The sequence below is a fragment of the Scylla paramamosain genome, chromosome 19 (genome assembly GCF_035594125.1).
Source record: "Scylla paramamosain isolate STU-SP2022 chromosome 19, ASM3559412v1, whole genome shotgun sequence".
In the NCBI taxonomy this organism is placed as follows: Eukaryota; Metazoa; Arthropoda; class Malacostraca; order Decapoda; family Portunidae; genus Scylla; species Scylla paramamosain.
Window position 1 is genome coordinate 19,947,151 of NC_087169.1, and position 23,991 is coordinate 19,971,141.

Consider the following 23,991-nt stretch of genomic DNA (forward strand, 5'->3'; position numbering starts at 1 on the left):
TCTTAGTAACGGGAGAGATTCATGACTTTCCTCCCTCATTCTCTTTCCTGGTCATATTTCTTGCCTTTCTTATTAACGGGAGATGCTCAGTGTTGTAATATTGTCAAAATGGCTTCCCACACCACGTATGTTTCAGTACGCTTTCCCCTCCTAACCTAAATACTCCCAATCTTTCTATTCTACTAACAGGAGGGAATAAGGCAATGCACCTAATATTTTCACACTGCCTTCACAACATATCTCTGAGGACAAGGAGAGGACTATGTTACTGTATTTTTCCTCCTTAACACGATAACTTACATGCTTCTATTCTTTCTATTTCACAAACAGCCTGTTATCTTAATATTTTCACACTGCATTTTCCTGCATAGCCTACCTTGATAACAAAGAATGCATTATCTGGTTTATCTTATTAAAATGATAAGGTTTGTGATAATGCCGCGGGTTTTCCTGAAATTACAAGAGGAAATGCTGCGTGATCCGTTTTTGTAAACACTGATTCCATGCACTACCTAGTTTCTGTCATATAAATTTGAATTCATCTTCATTACATCAATGGCGATTTGTGCGTATGATTATGGATTCTCTCTCTCTCTCTCTCTCTCTCTCTCTCTCTCTCTCTCTCTCTCTCTCTCTCTCTCTCTCTCTCTCTTTACAAGCTGAACTTACACATGAAAATTGGTTATGAAATATGAACGATCCTTGAGAGAGAGAGAGAGAGAGAGAGAGAGAGAGAGAGAGAGAGAGAGAGAGCAATCATTACCAATCACAATAAAGATAAGTGTGTTATGCCATAGATACCACGCAGATCACCCACCAGCGCTGACTCAACATGTACCCTTGCCTTGTCTGCTGGTGTGGACTTCGAGAGTTTAAAAGCTGATTAAAATGGATCGGATAAAACCAGTTAAGGGAAAGATTTTGTAGAACTGCAAAGGATCGGAGTCACAGAAAGATGCAAGGGACAGAAACAGCTAAAGGAGACTTGTGCACGGAGCCAGCCTCACTCCAGACGGCGAAAGGAGAAAAACAAACGCCTACTTTTATCACGTCCAGGTGGAAGAAAAATGGCCTTTAATGTTGAAACTCCGTACTTCAACAGTGTTTATTGATTAAGCGCCATCCATTATCTTGTTTACTCTGATGGAAAGGAGAGCATTGCATACGATAATTGCATGAAGGAATGATAATAATCGATGTAATAAGGAGTAGGAGGAGAAGGAACATAAATCAGCAAATAGTATTATCATTCCTAGTCTTGTATACTTTTATTCCTAAGTTCCATTCTTTTCTTTTCTAATTATTAAAGACTTACATGCTTTTCTTATTTCAGCTGCGTATATAATCTTTTTTTTTCTTGTCTTCTTTTCATTCAGTAATGTTAAGTAATATCGGGACAAGACTCTCTCTCTCTCTCTCTCTCTCTCTCTCTCTCTCTCTGTTACCGTTTTCCTTTCCTTGAGTATGATTAAGCTTATCCGTGTATTATCTTGGTGTGTGTGTGTGTGTGTGTGTGTGTGTGTGTACATAATCTACGGGTAGACACGTGGCTGTACACTTGTAGACTCCCCCCTTCTTGCTCCCTTCCCCCCCTCCATTCTACCGCCTCCCCTACTTGAAAACTCATATCACTCTTCCTCCTCTTCCTTCTCCTCTTAGTAGCAAGTTAGTAGCAGTTCCCAAACAGCCTTGCAGTAACCTAAACGCCAGTTGTTCCTTGGGTATCTTTTTATCATTCTTCGAAATCCTTCCTCGTCTCCTACAAAAAATGGTGAAGCAGATAGCAAAGGACAATGGTAAAGGTAAAAAAGGGACGGAGATATGAAAGTAAGAAAAAAAGAAAAATATATGTTCCAAAATACCTGAAACTTCTTTCTTTATTCTATCATAAATAATAAAAATAATAAAAAAAAAACACGTTGCCTCCTCATTAATTTATCAGGAAACCACGAGAGAGAGAGAGAGAGAGAGAGAGAGAGAGAGAGAGAGAGAGAGAGAGAGAGAGAGAGAGAGAATACGAAGAACTACTGCCACATCAACATCCAAACAAACACCGTCGCCCTGTCCTCATCAATGCCGTGTCAGGCAGAGGGCCCACTGGGGGGACGGGGGTTAACTCAGGCCATGAACGCGAGACACCTTGACACGTGTACCTGCTTATACCTGCCCGACACAACGCTGACGCTACGTAACCTCGATAAACAGAAGGAAGGTCAGCGGGATAAATTGATTGACGAGAAGGCTTATGTCACTCTCTCCTTAATTGAATCTAACTTTTCCTTGCCTTGCCTTATCTCATGCAAATTTACCTCGCCTTACTTAAATCTACTGTATCCTAACTTTACCTTACATAACCTAAACTATTAACTTAAGCAACTTTCCTTAGCTTTACCTTAATTTACCTAATCTTCTCTATTGCAAACTGACCTAACTTTACCTAACCTATATAAACTATTGACTTACGCAACTTTTCCTAGCCTTACCTTAGCTTACCTAACCTTACCTATAGTAAACTAACCTAAACTTACCTAATCTAACTTCACGTGACCTAAACGAATCTAACCAAACGTTACCTCACCTAACGTAACCTAAACCAACTTTATTTCACCTAACCTAACCAACTTTATATAACAGCGACTAACAGCGGGAAGGTCACGAGCAAGACTCCAGGAAGAGGCTCACTGCACGTCAATCACCGCATACTGCTGGCCGGCGAACGTCACGGTGAACGTGAAGGAGAGACCAGAAGATACAGAAGCTGCTCTCCTGCTACTACAAAGGAACACAAAGGAATAACACACAATAACAGATCTTTTGGCCCATACGAGGTTATTTGTGATACGGTAAACTATGTTATCGAAAGTATAGGAGATTTTAGATGCTACTACCTCTACCACCATCACCACTACTATTATTACTACTACTACTACTACTACTATTACTACTACTACTGATTTAGGGCGAGAATAAACAGCACAGGAGGAAAGAATGAGGTCTGAGAGCAGCACTAACAAAGCCACTTAGTCTGACTTGCTTGCTCTCATTTCACTCCGCTGCAGCCTTGAGTAAATCGTAAATATAAATGGATCAATAAATCGTTTTCTCAACCTCCTGCAACAATATTCTCTCTCTCTCTCTCTCTCTCTCTCTCTCTCTCTCTCTCTCTCTCTCTCTCTCTCTCTCTCTCTCTCTCTCTCTCTCACTTGGATACATTGGATGATATTACGAAAGGTTAAGCTATCTGTCTTTCTGTCTGTCTGTCTGTCTGTCTTTGTGTGTCTCCATAAAGGATTAGATTCGATATCTTATCTGTCACGCAGTGTCCTGACCGATTATTATTATTATTATTATTATTATTATTATTATTATTACTGTAGAGGCAGGAAAGAAAAACTCATTATTAGCGCTTTTCCCTTTATTATTGTAGTTTTATTTTGTCTATCTTACTGACACTTAATTCTCTCTCTCTCTCTCTCTCTCTCTCTCTCTCTCTCTCTCTCTCTCTCTCTCTCTCTCTCTCTCTCTAATTCAATTATTCTGTCCCGATAGCATACAGTGACTTGCTACAGTGTCCCGCTTCATAAACCATTAGAAGATAACCAATAATGTGAACACACACACACACACACACACACACACACACACACACACACAGACACAGAGATAAGGAGAGAAGTCGAAGGGGGAATGACTCGAGTAATCAAGGTAGAAACAGAAGCACGTGTTGCTCTTATCTTTGTTATCATCATCTTGTAATCCAGTCATGTACCCGAACAGTCCCGTTATCAGTTGCGGAAAGACAGACGACAGACAAGAAACAAGAAGAGGAGGAGAAGGAAGAGGAGGAGGAGGAGGAGGAGGAGGAGGAGGAGGAGGAGGAGGAGGAGGTTACAAAAAATACACTTGTTTTGTACCATCTTCATGAAAAAATAAAGAAGTTTGAGTTAATATTCGTAATAAAAAGGGGAGATGAAGAGGAAAATGAGAACAGATAGACTGATAAACAGATACAAACACGTAATAAGAGGAAATAACATTGAATCGACAGAAACGCAACGGAAAGTAGGATGAGATAGAAAGATAAACGGATAAAAATCAAAACTGCAGAGAGAGAGAGAGAGAGAGAGAGAGAGAGAGAGAGAGAGAGAGAGAGAGAGAGAGAGAGAGAGAGAGAGAATATAGAAGCAGGAAATGGGAAGATACAGTGGATATGCAGACAAACAGACGGGACAGCACAAACACGTCAGCTGATAGGTAGATATATAGACATAAGTTATTCAAGAGTTACGTACAAAAAAATCAATGAATAGTCGATGCAGATCAACGGACATTTATTACTTATGTATGAAAACTTGTAGAGCAGAGAAAGTGAAACAGAAAACGGAGAGAATTTAGATGAAAAGAAAACGATAACTTACATAAATAAAATAATAAAAAAGAAAAGACGAGGATATTACGATATTAATAGAAAATAGAAAACGTAGGAATATGGAAGGATGTAAAAGACTAATTAAAGTGAGAAGAAGAAGAAGAAGGAGAAAAAATAGTCAGAAAATGAAAAAAAGAACAATAACCAACAACACCAAACAATATAAAATAAATACAAGAAAAAAAGAAAGAAAACAGGAAAACAAAGATCTTCAACCGAAACTAAACATTACACGATCGAATAACGCGATCGATTCACCAGTGTGTGTGTGTGTGTGTGTGTGTGTGTGTGTGTGTGCCCTCCTTCCCTGAACTTTAATGATCATGACGGGTGACAAAAGCTAAGGTTAATATTTTAAGAAGCTTCGGCGAGGCTTAGATCTGGAACTCTGAGAATGAAGGAAGGAAGGAAAGACGGAAGGCAGTGAGAGAGAGAAAGGGTGCGTGTGGTTTGGTAGAGGAAGAGCGGGTGGTATGAATGAAGAATGAAGTTGGGAGATGGTGGGAGAATGTGAAGGTGATAAAGGTTGGTAGAAACGAGGAAAGGTTAAGAAGAGTGGAGAGACGGAGGAGAGACTGGGTGAGGATGGATAGCGTGAGGATGTTTTCTTATATGTGCTGGTAAAGTAGTAGTAGCAGTAGTGGTAGTGAAAGAAGTTGAAAGGAAATATGAAGGATAACGAAGGAAGGAAGCCAGGAAGGTACCCAGTAGAAAAGAGCAACACGGTGAAGGGAAGAGGACACACCCAGTTCAAAATTAATAGAAATTTCTTTATCACCACCACCACCACCACCATCACATCCTCTTGCTCCTGCTCATGTCACTGGCCTGTCTAACTCCTAACACTTCATAATGGCGGACTTTAGAGACACTGAATATTAACGAGGAAAAGGTTAATACTGCAGGTTACTGTTGGCGCTTCCCTTGTTTCCTCACTCCTGTCTTATCGCATATCAAGATAGCATCTATGAGGCACATGACGCATTTGTAAGTGTGTTCCTTGCGTATTGTGTTAGGTACAAGGCCAAAAATAGTTTGGTTGTTATTGTGTTTTACTCTCTCTCTCTCTCTCTCTCTCTCTCTCTCTCTCTCTCTCTCTGTGTGTGTGTGTGTGTGTGTGTGTGTGTGTGTGTGTGTGTGTGCTTCTCTATGATATTTTTGCAAGTTTAAGGCAAGTTTGTAATGTGCGTGTTACGCTAATGATGAATGGTAAGCACGTTCATCAGAAATTACTATGATGGGGATTACGGTAATGGAATAAGGCGGTGGTGGTGGTGGTGGTGGTAGCGGTGGTGATTAGTGGGCGGTGCTTCAGGCTAGAACAACACTGACAGGAGCCAATCGATGTGCTGCCAATGCCTCTTCCCAGAACCCTTAAAAATGAGCTACCGAGAAAATACCAACTCTTGCTTTCTCCACACACGAACGCGGAAGTCACGTGATCACGATATTCGAAGGTCAATCATATACTTCTTTACACACACACACACACACACACAAAAAAAAAAAAAGGCAGTACCCAAAGCTTTTCGTGTCACTGCACATGTATTTACTCATGAAATATACAATGAGTGCTGTAGCGATGCAGGGCGTGGGAGCATGAGGTGGAGGAATAGGAGGAGCGGAAGGAAGGGCGTGACTTGATGAGTATTGCATTATGTTGATAACACAAAGAGCAGAGCGTGATATCATAATGGGCGCTAAACTATTGATATACAATGATAACGCTGGGTCACGTTAATGGGAAGTCACTTACTTGTGCTCAGGGCAACATTAAGGAAAGAGGGCGAAGAGGGGGTGGGGTGGGAAACGCTCAAGTGCAAAATGGGTTGAGTATCGAATACTGTCCACGCGTCTGAGGCAAGCTGACGTCCGGGGTAAAAAATGGACGCCAGTATAGCCCTCATGTCAAAACCTGAGTGTGCATGCTCATGGAAAATGAATGCTATTTGAACCACACACGCCACCTCCTTTCCAATATACCTAAAGCCTCATGTTGTCCAGCTGCGGCTGCTGTTGCTGCTGCTGCTGCTGCCGTTGCCAAAAATGACAAATCGAGATGTATTAGTCTATACACCTTGCCTGTTGTTGTTGTTGTTGTTACTGCTGCTGCTGCTGTTGCTACTGCTGTATCCCCACCTTATTCCAAGCTGACCCAGTATTTAAGCATGGTAGGAGGTAATTAATTATAAATCAAGCAAGGCCGCGTTCTGGAATGTAACACGGAGGGCTGAGCCTCACCTGAACGCAGGGAATTGAACACACACACGACTTTCTTTCTTCATTTTATTGTCAAAATGGTAATGTCGTACAAATAGTATTGAATGGCATGTCATAGAAAATTGGATATTTAACGGCAGATGAAAACGCGCTGGCCAGCCCATCTGATGGTGGCGGCGAGGCGGCGACTGGCGGCGGCAGGGGAGGAATGGTGGCGGGCCCGCGCCTCGGCTTCGCCTGACAGGGTCACACTTTAATAAAACATTACAAAACATCTCCACTGAAGTACGCCAGTTATAAAAACGTCAACCAAACGTCTGATGCATCGCGAGAGTGGGGGTGATGGCCCGTTGACGTCACTTGTATCTTGCGTGAAGAGCGCCGCGGGGCACGCCACGCTCTGCTCTTCAGGAGTGCCTCTCATCTGGCATGGGATGCCATTAAAGAAAACAATGGGCACATTTTTGCCCCCTTTTTCCTGAAGATGTGATCCAACAAGACACCATCAGGTGGGTCTGGCGTTGCCAAAGAAGGAAAATATAATTTGTTTAAGGCTCTGCTTACGGCACCCGAGGCTCATTCAAGACTGCAGCTTCACTATACAACCTCAAAAAGCTTCATCCACACCCCCAGACGCTGCCAATAAAGCCTTAGAATGCAAGACAACCCATTCAATGGCTGACAAAGGATACAAAATAAACTCCGTCATAACCCCACACACAAGAAGGATTGGAGGTGCTCCCACAGTGGCCCGGCCTTAACATAACCACAATGCCCTCGCCTTCACCTAGGAGCTACATGCGTGACCCACAACACCTTAGACACCACTTAGGAATAAGAAGCGGGACCCCAACGTGGCCACCTCTGCCCCATACGCGGGGTGATGACGTCGCCCCGGCGTCAGGTACAGATCCTGAGTTTTCTCATTTTAAGAACTAGAAATAACACGGGAGAGGGTGGAAACTAGATGTAACGTATGAGTAAATAACATACCGCCAAGACACAACAGGGGATGTGTGTATATCAACGTAAACAACAGCTACAGTGATGATAACAAGACAACGTGTAAAGGTTTTGGTAACGGTGACATGGCTCCGCTGGTCTTCATGCGCGCGTGACGCTCTAATAAACTGCTTGCTAAATGTTGCACGTGGGACTTCGTCACGGCCAGTACAGGAGGATCATTACTGGTGGACTCGCAAAGCTTTAGATCGATCCCCCGCTCTCTGCCAGGCCTAGGACTGCGTCATCAATTTGGCTTTGATATTAATTGACTGTGTGATGTATGGTGGGTACACGTGGCCACGAAGGCATTATGCACGGCTCTGACATTTAAAGCAGCAGGAGCAATGGCACCATCACGAAAACAATAACAAAAGGAGAACACAGTAACACTCACTTCGCCTCACTCAGTCTGCTGTCAACACATCTACTTCCAGGTTGCCTTTTCAACATTTTTACCTTACACTACCTAGGTTTCGTGACTTTTTCTTTGAGAACAGCTATTTTGCCTACTTTTTAAATAGTCTGATTATGTTTACAAGTCATAGCAGGGACTGGAAGCACTTCTATCCGACACATATAATAGTACACGTCGGGAAGCGGGCAGCTATTAGATTATGGACTTCCTAAAACCTACGATCTTTTAAATTTTCACGGTAACACAAAGTTCTACAGATTTGTACCCAGGAATTTCCAGAGAGGTGTGGGGAGGGGATGCACGTGGGGAAGATTGGACTTGTTGTGAATAATGTCATTGCTAGTTAGTAGTATTCTGTGTTAAGGCATCTCTCCAGATATCTGACTGATGTGCGGCCGATTCTGTGGCATATAATTTTCTTGACTACAGAGGTTGCATGACAATTGGTAACAGGCGAATCAGACAGGCAGGGGGTTGGAGGATCGAAATATTGCTTAGCACCCCCTCTCTCACCTCTGGGCACTCACTATTATTGTATGGTACCACTCAGCAGTATGGTGATCAGGATAATCACCATAACGCATCACGGCAAACTACTTCAATACTGAATTTTGCTACCATCATGGGAAGATTAACGTAATAAATAATAAAGAAAACAATGGGATTTACACTAATTGAGTTGGCCTGACAACAATACAGTTGGCATGCCTAATTTGCCGTATTCCTTGTATCCTTTTAAGCTCCATGCTACATGAATGCAATCATTACTTCTTCAGGCAGTTCCCTGGCTTTTACTTTTCTCACAGACATGATCATGTACATTCGTGGTCACAAGCTGTGCTCTGCTTTGTCGCCATGATGAATCGTAACCAGCTCAGGTTTGAAGATTTGAACAATGGTTCGTTCGAACCGGAGCTGGTTACAATTCATCATAGCGACGAAGCAGAACATGACTTATGATCGCGATACAAGCAACACAAAGAGCACAAAGTATTCCATTCTTTCCTCCCTTCATCTACTCCCTGCTTACTCTTGTTTTCTCCCTTTCTTTCCCTTATTCCATTCTCTCTCACACACACACACACACACACACACACACACACACACACATCGAGAAAAACAAAGGATCAGTGTACCAGAATTAAATACTAAACAAAGTAGACCAAAATGATGCTCTTAGATTACACTTTAACATGCTATGTGTCGTGTCAGTCAACACTCTTCTACTGCAGTCTGAAGCACACTATTGGTTTAGCATAATAATAATCTTTGAAAATATCAAAATACCTGCACAATTCACAATTCACAGGGTATAATATGTAGCAGCCTTAAACTACACACTTACAGGACTGTATAACCACATAATGGGGAATGCTAAAATTTGTTTTGCATGAGGAGAACCTAAAATTGGTTAAATATTCTGTGTATTTCAACTGATTAATGAATAGTGAATTTGAGTAAAGTAAGTCACTAAAAGGTCTGCATGTTGAGTGTAATGCGGGTATGAGACAGGTGTGGGGCACCAACACAGCCATGACTTGGGAGTGAAAGGTGGAGGACAGAAGGAGGCACAGAGAGGAAGTGAAGATCACAGGAGCACTTCATGGTTGGTGTAGTGTTTTGGCACAACACAGGATGCTGCCCGGCCTCCCACACCTGCTGCACACTCACCTCTCTTCATCAGCTGCTTTGGCCTTGAGCAAGACAAAGATGTGTAGTGTTAACCTAAAAATATTATCACAAAGCAAGAACATTGGTGTTATTGACTAAAAGTAAGATTAATTACTTAATATACTCTAGTTGGTTGTAGTGGAGAAAATAAATACCCATTAAATAAAGGCATGTGAGTGGGTAGTGCCCCAGTGTGGTCCTGCACCAGTGTATCACATCTCTTATGCACTCTTTGCTATTCCCCTTGTTATCAAAACCATCAGAGTGCAAACCACATCAGAATACTGGACTTGTAAAATCTTAGATCTATATATATTTATATATGATCTATGAAACATTACAAATTTGTTGGCACAAAGTGGATGATGAACCCTCACATGTGAGTAAGACGGAAACACTGTAGTCTCTCGCAGAGGTGTTGTGTGCCCAGCAGACAATGCCTTCAGGGAGAAACAACAACAGGACCAGTCAACTGCACCACAAGAGTTACACAGTAAAAAAAAAAGCCACCCAGATGTGCCTTAAGTTTCTGGCCCAGTCAAGCCAAAGAAGAGGATCTCACACCCATTCCTTGGGCTGGCTCTGGCTGGAGTGACAGGAGTGTGTGGACGAGTGGACACTGACAGTGTCTGCTGTCTCTGACGGAGGGAGGATGGAGGCAATGCTGCCTGCGGGACTGGCAGTGATGAGCGAGAGCTTCTCCCGGAGGCGCTCGGGCACAGACGAGTATGAGTTTGTCTTTGATGACGGCGGAGACGTGGAGGAGAGTCTTCTCTCTGCTATTAGGGCAGCACGACGAGGTCTCTCAGGGCAGGTGAGCCGCCTCTCCTTGGAGGGGCTGTGCTGCTTTAGGTTCTTCTCTGGACTGCTGAAGCGTCTCCTCTTGTCAGGACTGAGCCCTTCATCCAGCACTGAACGCTTTCTCTTGTCTGGGCTGGATGGAGGTCTGTTGTATGCCTCCATACTGATGGATCTTCTGTATTTACTCTGACCAAAGTCACAGTCTAGTCCCTCAGGACTAACTGACTTGGTGACTCTGAGAGAGCTGTGAGTGCGAGCTCCTCTGGGAGAACTAATGAAGGCCTCATTGACAAAGCCCCGCATGGGACTGGCTCTGTTGCTGTCTCCAGCAAGCAGCCCTCGAGTAGAGCCATTCCTTGCCCCACTCATCTGGGGGCTACCAGAAGCACCTCCCAACACGGCATTCACTGAGCTGAGGGATCCATTCAGGGAGCCCATCAGGGATCCGTTGACGACAGGCTTGGCCGTCTTCTCCTCGTCTGCCAAGAACTTGTTAATGAGCCAGTTGCCTTCACCAAGCCTGTGGTGCTTTTCGGGACTCCTCACTTTTTGTCGCTGTTTGTCTGGACTGGAAGATCTGCGTGCTTTATCAGGACTCACTGAGCGGTTCCTGGACTTCCTGCGTTCGTCCTCCAGGCTGGAACGTTTGTTAGGACTGCGGGATTTTCTGGCTTTATCCTGAGCCTCTGCCCTTCTCTTCTTGTCAGGACTGCGGCTGCGATGGTGAGTCTTGCTGGGTTTTGATTTGGACTTCTTATCATTGCTGCTCTTTGATTTCCTTTTGTCAGGACTCTTGCCCTTGTGTTTATCTGGACTGAGTGACTTGGGGCGGAAGGCCTTGAAGCTGATGATGGAGAACCTGCTGGACAGCCTGCCCTTGACTCGTGCCTCCCCGCCCCCCGCGGCCCCGTCCACTGCCCCAGGGCCACTCTTTTCAGAATCTGTGGGAGACGTTACAGTGCCATCAGGACGACGACTCGGCCTCTTGTGTGGCCGACTCAGCTGACTCTTGGCCACCCGCTTGGCCTTGGTGGCTGCTCGCCGCACCTCATTCACTTTCCTCTTGAAGGGCAGGTTGGTCCTCACCACTGTAGGGTGCACCACGTGGTTGGTGGTGATGTCAGCCGTGCCGTTGGCCATGGTGCCATTGGCTGCGGTGCCATTGGCTGTGGTGCCGTTGGAGGTGGCACCTGCTGCGGGCGTCACTGAGTACTGCAGAGCAGCAGAGTTCTTATGCTGGACGGTGCGGTTCTTCTTAAGCTTGACTGGCTGTGGGGCCTTCCCGAACACCTTCACTATCGCCACCTGAGGGAGGAAACAGTGGCAGTGAGACAGATGAGGACAACATGCAGTCACCATGCAACAGGCAAACACTGTAAGTGAAATCTTTAAAAACATTACACAAATTTAAAAAAAAATGTGTGAACTAGAAAACAAAATAAATGTGTTGTTACACTATAAGAAACAATGTATAATATGAATGTAAGGTATGGATACAGTGCTCATTAAAAGATCTGTAGAACATGAAAGTACTGCAAAAATTATATATATATATATATATATATATATATATATATATATATATATATATATATATATATATATATATATATATATATATATATATATATATATATATATGATTATTACTATTTCTAATGCTTCTGTTCCTAACACACTGTTATACATGAAAAAATAGCATATAGATTAGTGCCAGAGCAATTTCAGTGTAATGCACTACATGAAAACAAGTTTCAACAGTTATCTTGAGTTGTAGCTGCAGTGGATCATCATGGAGAGGTGAAGTACACGCACTCATTCAACATGTGGCAGGATCCAACATGGGAAACACTTGAGGCAGCACAAAAGGGTACTACCATACCACTACCCACAACCACCACACTACAAACACATGTAAATATACACTATACTCTTTAAAATACAACAAACTTTCTGCTTACAATGTGTCAAATACAGCTGCATCATATAGTGGTCCCAAAACTACAGCCAAGATTGACAAAAGTCTTATCTGTCTTTATTAAAAGGCACCAGCACTACATACAAACCTTCAATATCAATCTTTGTCTTTTGCACATCAAGGCCAATATCAGTGTCTTGCGTTGTCTCACTCTGGTTGTCGGACTTTGAATTCCTCCTCTGCAACATGCACAAAACTACATGCAACACTCACACAACACAAAGCTCATGGCAGCAATCCATGGCAGGACAGCAAAGGTTGGGACTGTTACACCCTCTGAATTCTGTGTCCCAGTACTGAGTGACATGCAAATGCTCATCCAGGAAAATGATGGAGCAACATACTGGTGGTGATGGTGGAGGTGTGAGGCTGAGAAGGCGAGGGTTTAGTAGAGCTTTGACTAGATCATGGAGGGAGCAACATGTCTGGTTAATAAGCACAGAAAGGTAGGGAACCATTCATCCATATGGGTGAGGGGAAAACATTTAAACATGCAGTATTAACCCAAGAAATACTTGTAGCTATCTTGACTTCATCACACAGTTTACTTTATGACCCCTCGCATTCCACACTTCCCCCTTCTTGTACTGGGAGAAGATACTTGTGGATACTGTACTATGGAGAGGCTTAAGCAGACTATGATGTGAGAGAAGTTTTGCTTTCTCGGTTTCAGAATTAAAAGGCAGGACTTCCCACCAGCAGATCAGTATGCCATTAAGTACTGCCTTCAGGTCCCTTGGTGTGAGTGCCAGTTGTTCGTCTATTGCGTGGAGTTGTACTTTACTGCTGCTTGGGTTGGTTGTGAGGGGCATGAAGGAAGAGGTGATGGAAAAACAGTCAAGAGGAAAGGTGAGGGAGGAGACCAGAAAGACAGGAGATGGAGGAGTGAGAGGAAATGTGGGGGCGGCAGCAGGCGTCCTACCCATGAGGGGCGCTGCTGGCCCTTCTGAGCCCTGGTGGTGTTGGTCCTGCAGGTAAGAGGAAGAGGAGCAGGAGTAGGAGGGTTCGAGGTCCACCTTGAAGGTTGGATCCATTGTGCAGATACCAAACAAAGGCATCTGTAAGGCACAGTTGAGAAGCAGGTGATATGATCGAGCAAAATCTCACTGAGCAGTAAAATTAATCCTGTCTATGTTTTTTTTGTTTTGTTTTTTTGGCTTTGTATGTACATCAGTTCTCTGTCACATGCAACAAAAGACATATTACATGTACACAATGTCAATGAGATTTTATTGATCTGTCTTCTTTCTTTCTTTCTTTCTTTTTTAACAACTTGCCATAACTGACTTCCAGAAAACTGAAGCATACAAAGAATAACGTGTCTCATGACAACACTAAATGAGTGGGGATTGACAGGCCAGGGCAGGGAAAGCACAATAAGACTGGGAATAACTCATGGTACCAGGACTGCTGTGGTAAGCAGGGGAGAGGGTCACAGCACACAGCAGGGAACATTCACAGATCATGGCATATCCACAGGTTCAGGACAGCATGATAAGGGTGGTGGAGGGAATGCAGGGACACATGAAACACCATCACCACAGGAGGCAGGAACACCCCAAGAAATCATATCCCATGAGATTACATAATAAGACTCAAAAAGACATGAATGATATGAAGTATATTTGAAGAGCTACAGGACACCAAGAAATATCAGGTTAGTGTGTAGGAATCAGTTAATCTGTAAAACCTATGTCATGCTTGGAGATGTTAATAAAAAAATAGGGTTAATCTGAAACATAAGCATGGCCAAGTTAATGCAGACTGAGGCCCCTCAACCCTAGAGAGTCCATGCCACCATGCTCTGCCACACACTGAAGACACCCACAGACACCATTACTGAGGGGAGGCAGGAAAACAGACACTCCAGCAGACTAACACGTAAGGAATTCCTGTACAACCTTTTACCTTCTGTCTCGATCCTCATGCCAGCAACAGAATTCTCATGACTTACATATTTTCACTTATCAGCAACACAAGACTAACAGGAGAAAAGTACCAGGAAACAGTAATATGACATGAACTAACACTGATAATTTTCTGCTCCCTTAGTCTTCTGAAAAAGGATATTAGGTATTTTTATACTCTAATGCTTTATACCAGTAAATCCACAGCATTACAGACACATATGAGTGGCTCTATTGCAGCCTAAAACTCAACATGACAGTGACCAGAATTAACACAGCAGTCACAAGGCAGCTCTTTGGTGGCACCTCAGCTACATCTGGTGAGGAGGATTGGCTGGGGAGAAGAGAAACCAAGGAAATGTGTATGTGAGGAACAACATAACAGGAATAGTGAGACAGGGATGAGGAAGGAAATGTAAAGGAGAGGTAAGGTAAGAATATGAGGGAATAGACTATTAGATATGTAAAGGAGGAAAAGAGAAGGTGGATTGAGATAAAAAGTGGTATGGCAAGATGAAAGAAATGTGAGGAAAGAACTAGACAATTAGACACATAAAGGAAAAAAAATAAGAGCAGATAGACTGATGTAAAGAGAATAAACAAAAAAAAGTGTGACCATAAAAGGTGATGTGATGGCACAGCACACATGACTCACCAGAAGCACCATGAAGGCCAGCACCACGAAGAGGACGGCATACCAGTGCTGGACGATCCACCGCTGCAGACTTGCCAGAGACTCATCACTCAGCAGCAGTCCACGCAATGTTGCCAAGGGGCCTGATGGATCCACCTGTTGAGGACGGTACAGAATGAGGCTAAGGAAGAGGAGGAGATGGGAAAGAATGAGACTAAGGAATATATTAAAGAATAAAGCAAAAGAGGACAAGATGGTAAAGAATGAGGATAAAGAAGACACGGTATCATTTCCCATATTCTACGCTTCACTCTCTTGCTACCACTGGAAGAAGATACTTAGAGCAATGTACTATGGAGATGTTTAAGCAAACTATTATGTGAGAGAAGTATTGCTTTCTGAGTTTCCAAATTATACACAGAACTTCCCACCAACAGGTCAACATGCCATTAAATACTTCTTGATCTTAGAGGTGGCAATACATTTTTTTTTCTATTTGAGTATGAAAAAGGGAACATGCAGGACTTAAGGAGGAGGATAACTCACCTCTCTGCACTTCTTGAACACATCACAGTAACCTTTGTAGTTGTTGCAGGGTGTACCAGCCTTGGCGTACATGTCTGGGATGTCATAGGGCGGTGTGTTCCACTCAAAGGAGGACCTGAGGTGAGGAGGAAAGGTTACCAAGATTTCTAAGTGCACTGCCTCTCATTACACTATCAATATGTGAGTGCATGGCAAACTGAGGCAAGGAGGAAAGGTTGCAATGGTACCCAAGTGCACTGCCTTTCAATACACTACCTAGATCTGTGTGTGTGATGAAATGAGGCAAGGAGGAAAGGTTATGAAGATTCCTATAGTCTGCTGCCTCTCAGTACACTACCAACATCTGTGTACTGTGTGTAGTGAATCAGATGAAATGTATGTAGCTTCAGGTATCATTGTCACTATGTATAGCCAAGACATTTAAGTGTGTCATACTCTCTGGGTTGTATTGACAGTTGTATACATTCCCTTGCATTTAAGCCTTCAAGTTCAGGTTTATGAATCTAAAATGGGTATTGAATATTTAGTGAGACATGAATCCAATAAATCCAGTACATACTATTGAGAAAACTCTAACCTGATATAAGAAATGCATGAAAAAATTTGAAAACTGATGAACTATTTTGCCAGCATACAAGTGTTAATCCTCAAGTAAAAAAAAAGAGTAAGCTGACACACCCAAAGTTCTGCATTTTCATCACTCAGACTTACCACATTTAGAGTTTTCCTAGTAGTAAATACTGAATGGTTGTACTCGGAAACACTTTTGCATCCCACTGCTCTACATGAAGTTACACTCATTTCAAGGTTGTTTTTATGGTTCTAATGACAAATCAATAACATTTTTTACATCATTAATAGGAGGAACACTCTTGACAACTGGACTATTCATCTCTGTGGCCTTTTAAAATAGTCATGGTGAAGGAGCAAAATGTTTCAGAATATGGGATGAAGCAAAACAAAAGCACTAGGAGCAGGCCAGTATGACTCACATGCATGGGTTGTTCTCCCCCGGCAGCTTGCAACACAGCTCACAGGACTTAGTGATGGGGTCGCCAGGGTGCCGCTCACACTGACACGACTCCAGACCATACGCCAGACAGATGGACCCACTGCACTCACCCTTGTAGCACACGAACTCCTTGTTGCAGATCGTCTGAGGGAGATGAATGGACTCAGTAATCAGGTTGTTAGTGCTGATTCATTAGGGAGCTTTAAAAAGATTAAACATATTTATGTATAAGGATGATATATGATGATAGGTAGATATGTTTCATAGAGGGGCATATACATATCACTCCCCCCCTCTCAGCTCTCCCTTGACGTCACAACAACAATGACAGTGCTATCATCGTCACCTTGTTTGGCTTGTTTGTTGATGGAGGACACTCCGGCCCTCGCCCATTGCAGAAGGATGCATCACGACACCCGTTGTCATCTCGGCACTTGTCACCCACCTTCTTCTGGCAGTCGTGGGTGCAGCATGGGCCCTGGGGAGCAGCAGGGGGTGAGGGGGAGATGCCAAGAATTGCAACTCAAGAAGGACAATGAGATTTCTTTATCATTCTTGTATATAGGACTCACAATGTTAAATTTTCTCTACACAGGTGGGTGACGGAGTGAGGCCAAGTAATACAGCTTGAGAATGACAATTATTCTTGCATATAGGACTCACAGTGTTAAATGCACTCCAGTGTCCTCTAAGTTATTTGTGAATATATAATCTCTATTACAGAAAGAAATTACTCTAAACACAAGATATAGACATTAATTTTAAACCTTCACATAACAATCAGTCACCAAGAATAAGCACAGTATGTATTCAAAATGTATTAAAAACTGACAAAAGTGTATATGAAAATGACATAGCCTTGTCCCTGAATCCCTGAGACACACACCTGATAACTCCAACACCTGACAGCCACATCACCTGGGCCTGGACTCACCTGGGACGGGGAGCAGACCTTGTCGGGCCGCAGTGTGCAGGGTGTCTGGTACTTCTTGGGGTTGTTCTTCATGGGGAAGCAGCATGATTCATCACAGTCCTCCTCCCAGCCACAGTCACACTCCTCCCCAATCTCCACCACACCATTGCCACAGATGGCCTTCTGTGGCTCAGTGAAGCAGCCCTTAGAGTCCCGTGCCTTGGAGTTGAGGACGCTGTTGATCTGTCGCAGTGAGCACGGGGAGAACTTGTTGTTGTTCCGCTTATCACCCGACGTGGCCCTGCATGGGGAATACAAGTGTTAGCATAAGAACACAAGAACATGAGAAAATAAGGGAAGCTGCAAGGAATCATCAGGCCTACACATGCCTATTTCTACCTATTGTCCCCATCTACAAATTTGTTAGATTTTCTTTTAAAGTTCCCTAATAACTTGGCATTAACAATCTGATGATCATAAGTTGTCATAATGAATTTAACTCACCATCTAGTTATTGTAGATATGCAGGAACTGAAAGGTGTCTTGAGATAATAGAAAACCACTGAAAACTGCACATACTTCTAATAAAAACACTACTTCACCTTCAAACAAAGACTGAATCACCATCACTGTCTGTATCTCACTCTCCTTACCTGGCGAACATGATGTAGTTGCCGTCCTCCCCACCAGGAGTACAGCGAGTGTCAGACTCCGGGTCATGGGGGCTGCCGAAGTTGTGGCCAATCTCGTGAGCAAGAGTAACGTGGCTGACTGCAGGAGGGACGTGCTTACCATAGTTCAGGAGTGTGACGATCCCAGTGTTGAGGCTCTGGGGAGTGACCGGAAGTGAGTGAATGGAGTGTGGTGAAGTTTTAGGACTACTGGTAAGGATGTGTGGATAGCATGTTGAGTGTGTGGAGTGCAATGGAGTCCTGTGTTAAAACTTGGGAAATGAGAGTAGGAGGAAAACTATATGGGTGTGAATAATGTGTGTAGAGTGTGATGAAGTTACTGTATTCAAGTTTGAGGAAGGAAGAGCAGGAGGAAGACCAAGTTGGGGTGGAGTGTGTGTGGAATGAGGTGGAATCCTGAGGGTGGATAGATAAAAGAAGACTTATTGTATGTGTGTGGACTGTATCAAAGTTAGGTAGTGAGTTAACTGAAGCCCATGGAAGGGAGTACAATGCAGTGAGTGTGTGGGGTGTTTATTCCTGCAGTGAATTAGAAGATAAGAAAGAAGATTGCAAGAGTATATCTGATTGGCTTAAGAATTCTGTATTGACAATTTGAGAGGAAGGGATGAGATAAGTGTATATTTCAAGGAGAATGGGTGAGTGTATATCATAAGAAGAATGAGAGACATGCATATTTTAAAAAGAATGAAATGAGTGTATATTTTAAGAAGAACAGGAGACATGAGTGTAATTTCTTATATTCACACAATCAGATACATGCCAAACAGCTAGGGAAAAAATCATCACTCTACCAAGACAGTAATAACAACTATCAAAACACAGGAAATCAGGAAATTAGATGCATTCCACAAAATGATGGGCACCTTTGTTCTGAGGTACAGCAATCACTGGCCAAAATGAGAATGATATTTGATAGATTCTCTGTTCAATTACATGCTTAATTTTCAGCCTAATTTATCACCTGTGTTTCCTTGTCATATGTGTATCACTTATCAATGAGGTTTTCACACACACACACACACACACACACACACACAATCACAACATTACTACATAAACTACACACCAACACAACACAACACAACACTTGCCACACTCAGTACTTTACATCACTCAATTCTCTTTTCATTACACCAACACTTCACACCCATCATTCACACTCATTCCCTCTATCTCCACTTCACTCATCTTTATTCACACTTCTTTCACCATTTCTCTAGAGTCAGAGATTGGCCACATGCATGAGTCTCCTCCAGTTGTTTCTGTCACACCTTCCTCTGTGACCCTAATCCTTTGCAATGCATCTCTCCATCTCACTCCCTGTCTTCCCCTTGATCTTCTGCAGGTTCATCTATACTCACACTTCACAATCCTATCTTCACTTATTTCTCACTCACTATCTTCAATTACTGTTTTACCACTCAGCACTTCCACCTTCCTCCACTAACCAATCAGGAGTCAGGCCTCACCTTAAGACTTCCCCTGTAGTGTCCATTCTTCTCACACACTCCCCCTGCATTCTTGAGGTCCCCCGTCCACGCCAGGCCCAGAGTTCCCCCCTCGAAGTCCCTGTGGATTTGGCAGGAGGGTTAAAAAGGAGGTACAAAAGAACACAAAGGAAGAGCAGGCTGCAGTAGATCAGCTGGTCCTTACTACACAATAATTTAAAGTACGGGATATGGATAGCAAAGCTGAAATCTCCTCCCCACTCACTGGAGGGAAGGAGATGAGGAGAAGGAGAAATAATACACACACACACACACACACACACACACACACACACACACACACACACACACACACACACACACACACACACACACACACAAAGAGCAAGAAAAACGAGGCTGATGATAATGAAGCAAGTGAATAGAGAGGAAAGATAAAAGAGTATGAAGCTTGAAGAATGAAAAGCAGGTGGGGAGGAAGAGGAGGAGGAGGGGTAACACAATAAAGAAGAGGGAGAGAAACTCGAGATTGTGGACTGAAGGAAATGTAAATATGCCAATTAAAGATGAAATAAAATAGAAAAGGAGGAAAGAAAGGATGAAATAAGAGCAAATAAAGAGGAAGAGATAGTTTGCAGGTGAGACAATGCAAGGAAAAAAAAAAGGAAATAAAATAGCAAAGCAGATTAATGAGAGGAAAAATAAAAGATGGTCAGAGGAGTGAATAAATAAAAGAGAGTGAGATAATGTGAGAGAACTTTACACATGCAAAAAAAGTAAAAAGTAAAAGAAAGAGAGTAAAACATCCTTGCTATTGAAATATATATATATATATATATATATATATATATATATATATATATATATATATATATATATATATATATATATATATATAACATGCACACACAAAAGAAAGATAGACAAAAAAAATAAAATAAAAAGTAAAGTAAACAAAATGAAACACAACAGATGAATAAATAGATGAACTAATGAATAAATAAACAAAAAGTGTAGATATTCAGCCAGTAATGTTAACACTGTATTCTACCAAGTATGTATTTTTAGGATCAATTAAAATGTATCTATACTTATCTACCTATCTATCTATCAGTCCGTGTGTCTTTATATCTGTGTATCTATCCATCTATCTATCTAACCAACCCTAACCTATCTATCTATCTATCTACCTATCAATCTATCAATCTATCTGTCTATCTACCTATCTATCTATCCATATATCTAACCTATCCTAACGTATCTACTTATCTACAACCCTGCAAGCGTGTCTGTGAGCGTTACCTGTAGGTGAACATGTAGGCGAGGCAGAAGGCGTCATAGTCCTCCTCTGAGAAGAGCTCTAGGAACTTCTCCACGCCGTAGTTACCAGGGAAGCGGTAGGCGGGGTCCTGCAGCGCCTCCTTCGTGTGTACCTTGATGCGCTTGATCATAAATCCGATCTCATCTGCGTCGTCATCGAGATCGAAGTCTGTACGGAGTGAGAGTGAGTGAGTGAGTGCGTGAGTGAGGGAGGGAGGGAAGGAAGGGGGGAAGTGACTAAGAGAGAGTGGGAGGGAAGGGGTGAGAAGGAGGGAGAGAGGAATGTAGTGAAGAAAGGAGCGAGCCAGAGCGGGAGGGAAGGAGAAAGGAATAGAGTGAGCGACTGACTGAGTGAGTGAGTGAGGGAGAAAGGCAGGGAGAGAGGAATAGATTGAGTGACCGAGTGAGTGTGATGGACAGAGAAAGGAACAGAGTGAATGAGGGAGGGAGAGACAGAGAAAGGAAAGAAAAAAAATGAGGAAAAGAGGATGTAGGAGTGAGGAGAGGGTGAGGGAAAAAAAGAGTGAGAGATCGAAGTCCACATGGGGTGAGAGAGAGAGAGAGAGAGAGAGAGAGAGAGAGAGAGAGAGAGAGAGAGAGAGAGAGAGAGAGAGAGAGAGAGGAAAAATGAGTAAGAGGATGAGGGGAAATAGTGAAAGTGAGTGAGAGGAGAGAGGGAGGGAGGATGAAGGGACGGAAGACAATGGTGGGAAGGAAAAAGAGTGAGAAGAGGAAAGAGTGAAGAAAGAAAGAGTGAGAAAGGAGAAAGGAGTGAGGGTGAATGAAGAAGAAAAGAATAAGTAAATAGAAAAAAAAGTTGAATGGCATGAGAGAGAGAGAGAGAGAGAGAGAGAGAGAGAGAGAGAGAGAGAGAGAGAGAGAGAGAGAGAGAGAGAGAATGGTTTTCCAATTGTTCCTTCTACCTCCTTTACCCATAAATTTTACCATCCTTGTTTCTCTCTCTCTCTCTCTCTCTCTCTCTCTCTCTCTCTCTCTCTCTCTTTCGTGAATCATTTATCTTTTTTTTCCACTGATCATCATTTCCAGTTTCTTTTCCTCCGCCTTTATGCGATGGAGAGAGAGAGAGAGAGAGAGAGAGAGAGAGAGAGAGAGAGAGAGAGAGAGAGAGAGAGAGAGAGAGAGAGAGAGAGAGAGAGAGAGAGAGCAGAGGCGTACGAGATAATTCCCTTCTTGAAATGCCCTTGAAACTTTGCTACTCAGTGATACAATGCCTTGATAGTGTGCCATTTCAGCTGCTGTTGAGGGAGAGTAGTTGTCTGTCGTGCGAGGAGGAGGGGAGGAGGGGGTAGGCGCAGGGAGAGGGAGTATGGAGGGGAGGAGGAAAGTTGCGTCATTAGCAATTCAGGATTATTGGGTAACAGTGAACTCTGAAGGGAAGACCTATAACAGTGGGTTTGTGCAGTGTTACGGCGGGAGGGGGTGCGATTATACCAGCAGGAGGAGGAGGAGGAGGAGGAGGAATTAAGAGCACTGACCTGTAACGCGATAGATATTGTTGACGCGCTGCACGTGGCGGGTCATGGTTTCAATGCACGCCTCTTCTGATCCGATTTTCTCGAAGAAGAGGTGGTCAGCCTGCAGGTACAGCATGCAGGTGGTCTTGAGAGGGTCCACGCCCGACCTGCAACACGCAGCGACATGTTAGGGTGACGTGATGCTGCACGGGAAGGGAGGCGGGTATGTCATCACACGGCAGGCGGGTGCTCACTTACCTTTTCCTCCTGGGGCCTCTCCTCGGCCAGGGCGCGGGTTCGTCTGGAAGCACGGCAGGGGGCCTCCTCCCCACCCCCCGGCGGGTGTAGTTCCAGGGATCGCTGGGGACAGAGGGAGCGCCGCCCCGTGTCGGTTCGTATACCAGCTGGAAGTCCAGGTGGCTGGCGGGGTGGTGGAGGTGGGCGGCGGGGGGGGCGGAGCCGTTGTGGTTGGGGGCTAGGGAGTGGGTGGCGGTGGGGGGCTGAGCACCTAGGGGGGCCTCCCTCGCCCCCTTTTTAAATTGCTGTACAAAAGATGGCGACTTCTTATAAAAAATATGTTTCTTTGAGGGTGACTGACTAAGAGGGCGGCGGTGGTGCTGCTGCTGAGGCTGACGGGCGGGGGGCGAGGTAGGCGGGGGGGCGCGAGGGTTCACAGCCTTGGGTGTGGGGAGGGCGCCGCCCCCGGCCACGCTGGACGAAATGGAAGAATGAGAGGAAGGCGACGAGGCCCGGCGGGGCGAGAGCGCAGGGCCCTTAGGGGGCGGCACGCCTTCGAAGGCCCCGGCGTCCTCGGTGGGAGGCGGGTGGGGCGCCCACGGGGTGTGGACGCGACCCCGCAGGTGCAGCTGCTGCGAGGCGCAGCGCGCCGCCGTCGGGTGCACCACATCCGAGGCCTTGTACATGACGGAGTGGAACTCGGCGTTGGGCAGGTACCTGCTGGCGGGCTCCAAGTAGTACAGCTCCGAGGGCGTCGACACGTGGCCGTCGAACAAGCCCTCGTTGGTCACCACGCCCGACACCTCCGACAGATGGTCGTCTGGGGGGAAAAAAGAACCATGAGGGGCGCCGTATGGCCGCAGCAGGCCGGGGAAGGCGGGCGAGGCGTGGCCTGAGGGCTAGCCGGGCCGCCGCCGCCCAGATGGTCTTGATGGGCCTCGCAGCAGCTCGGGAAAATTGCTGCCGCTGAGCCTGCCTTGACCATTCGCCTGCCCATCGACCCTGCAGCGACTACCGGCCCAGAGTATTCATCAAACTGTCACTCACTCACTCACTCATCCACTGATCCACTCACGATAACCCTCCCTCCCCCTAGTGTTGGACACCCCCTTCCTGCTCACCTTCCAGCACGCCAGAGTACACCTTGCCGAGGTCGAAGTCGACAGGGCCGGACGTGGATTCGAACACGACATCGTCGGCAAAGAGGGAGGTGTCCCGCCGCAGCCGTAGCTTGAACAGCCTGTGGAGGGAGGAAAAGACCGCTATTATATGCTGCGCAGGCCTC

At 44.4% G+C, this 23,991-nt stretch overlaps 1 protein-coding gene across 1 annotated transcript in view; it reads right to left on the reverse strand.

Annotated features, from left to right (window-relative positions):
- Positions 1–6,701: 6,701 nt before the first annotated feature.
- Positions 6,702–23,991, reverse strand: part of LOC135109496 (uncharacterized) — a 181,076-nt gene continuing 163,786 nt past the window's right edge. The window contains exons 5-16 of the mRNA XM_064020875.1: positions 23,828–23,946; positions 22,728–23,526; positions 22,491–22,636; positions 20,977–21,163; positions 19,696–19,795; positions 18,185–18,360; positions 17,553–17,832; positions 16,965–17,096; positions 16,599–16,762; positions 15,607–15,721; positions 15,082–15,216; positions 6,702–11,846 (exon numbers count right to left, since the gene is read on the reverse strand). Coding sequence (XP_063876945.1) covers positions 10,299–11,846; positions 15,082–15,216; positions 15,607–15,721; positions 16,599–16,762; positions 16,965–17,096; positions 17,553–17,832; positions 18,185–18,360; positions 19,696–19,795; positions 20,977–21,163; positions 22,491–22,636; positions 22,728–23,526; positions 23,828–23,946 — 3,901 coding nt within the window. The 3' untranslated portion in view covers positions 6,702–10,298. The remainder of the gene's footprint in view (positions 11,847–15,081; positions 15,217–15,606; positions 15,722–16,598; positions 16,763–16,964; positions 17,097–17,552; positions 17,833–18,184; positions 18,361–19,695; positions 19,796–20,976; positions 21,164–22,490; positions 22,637–22,727; positions 23,527–23,827; positions 23,947–23,991) is intronic.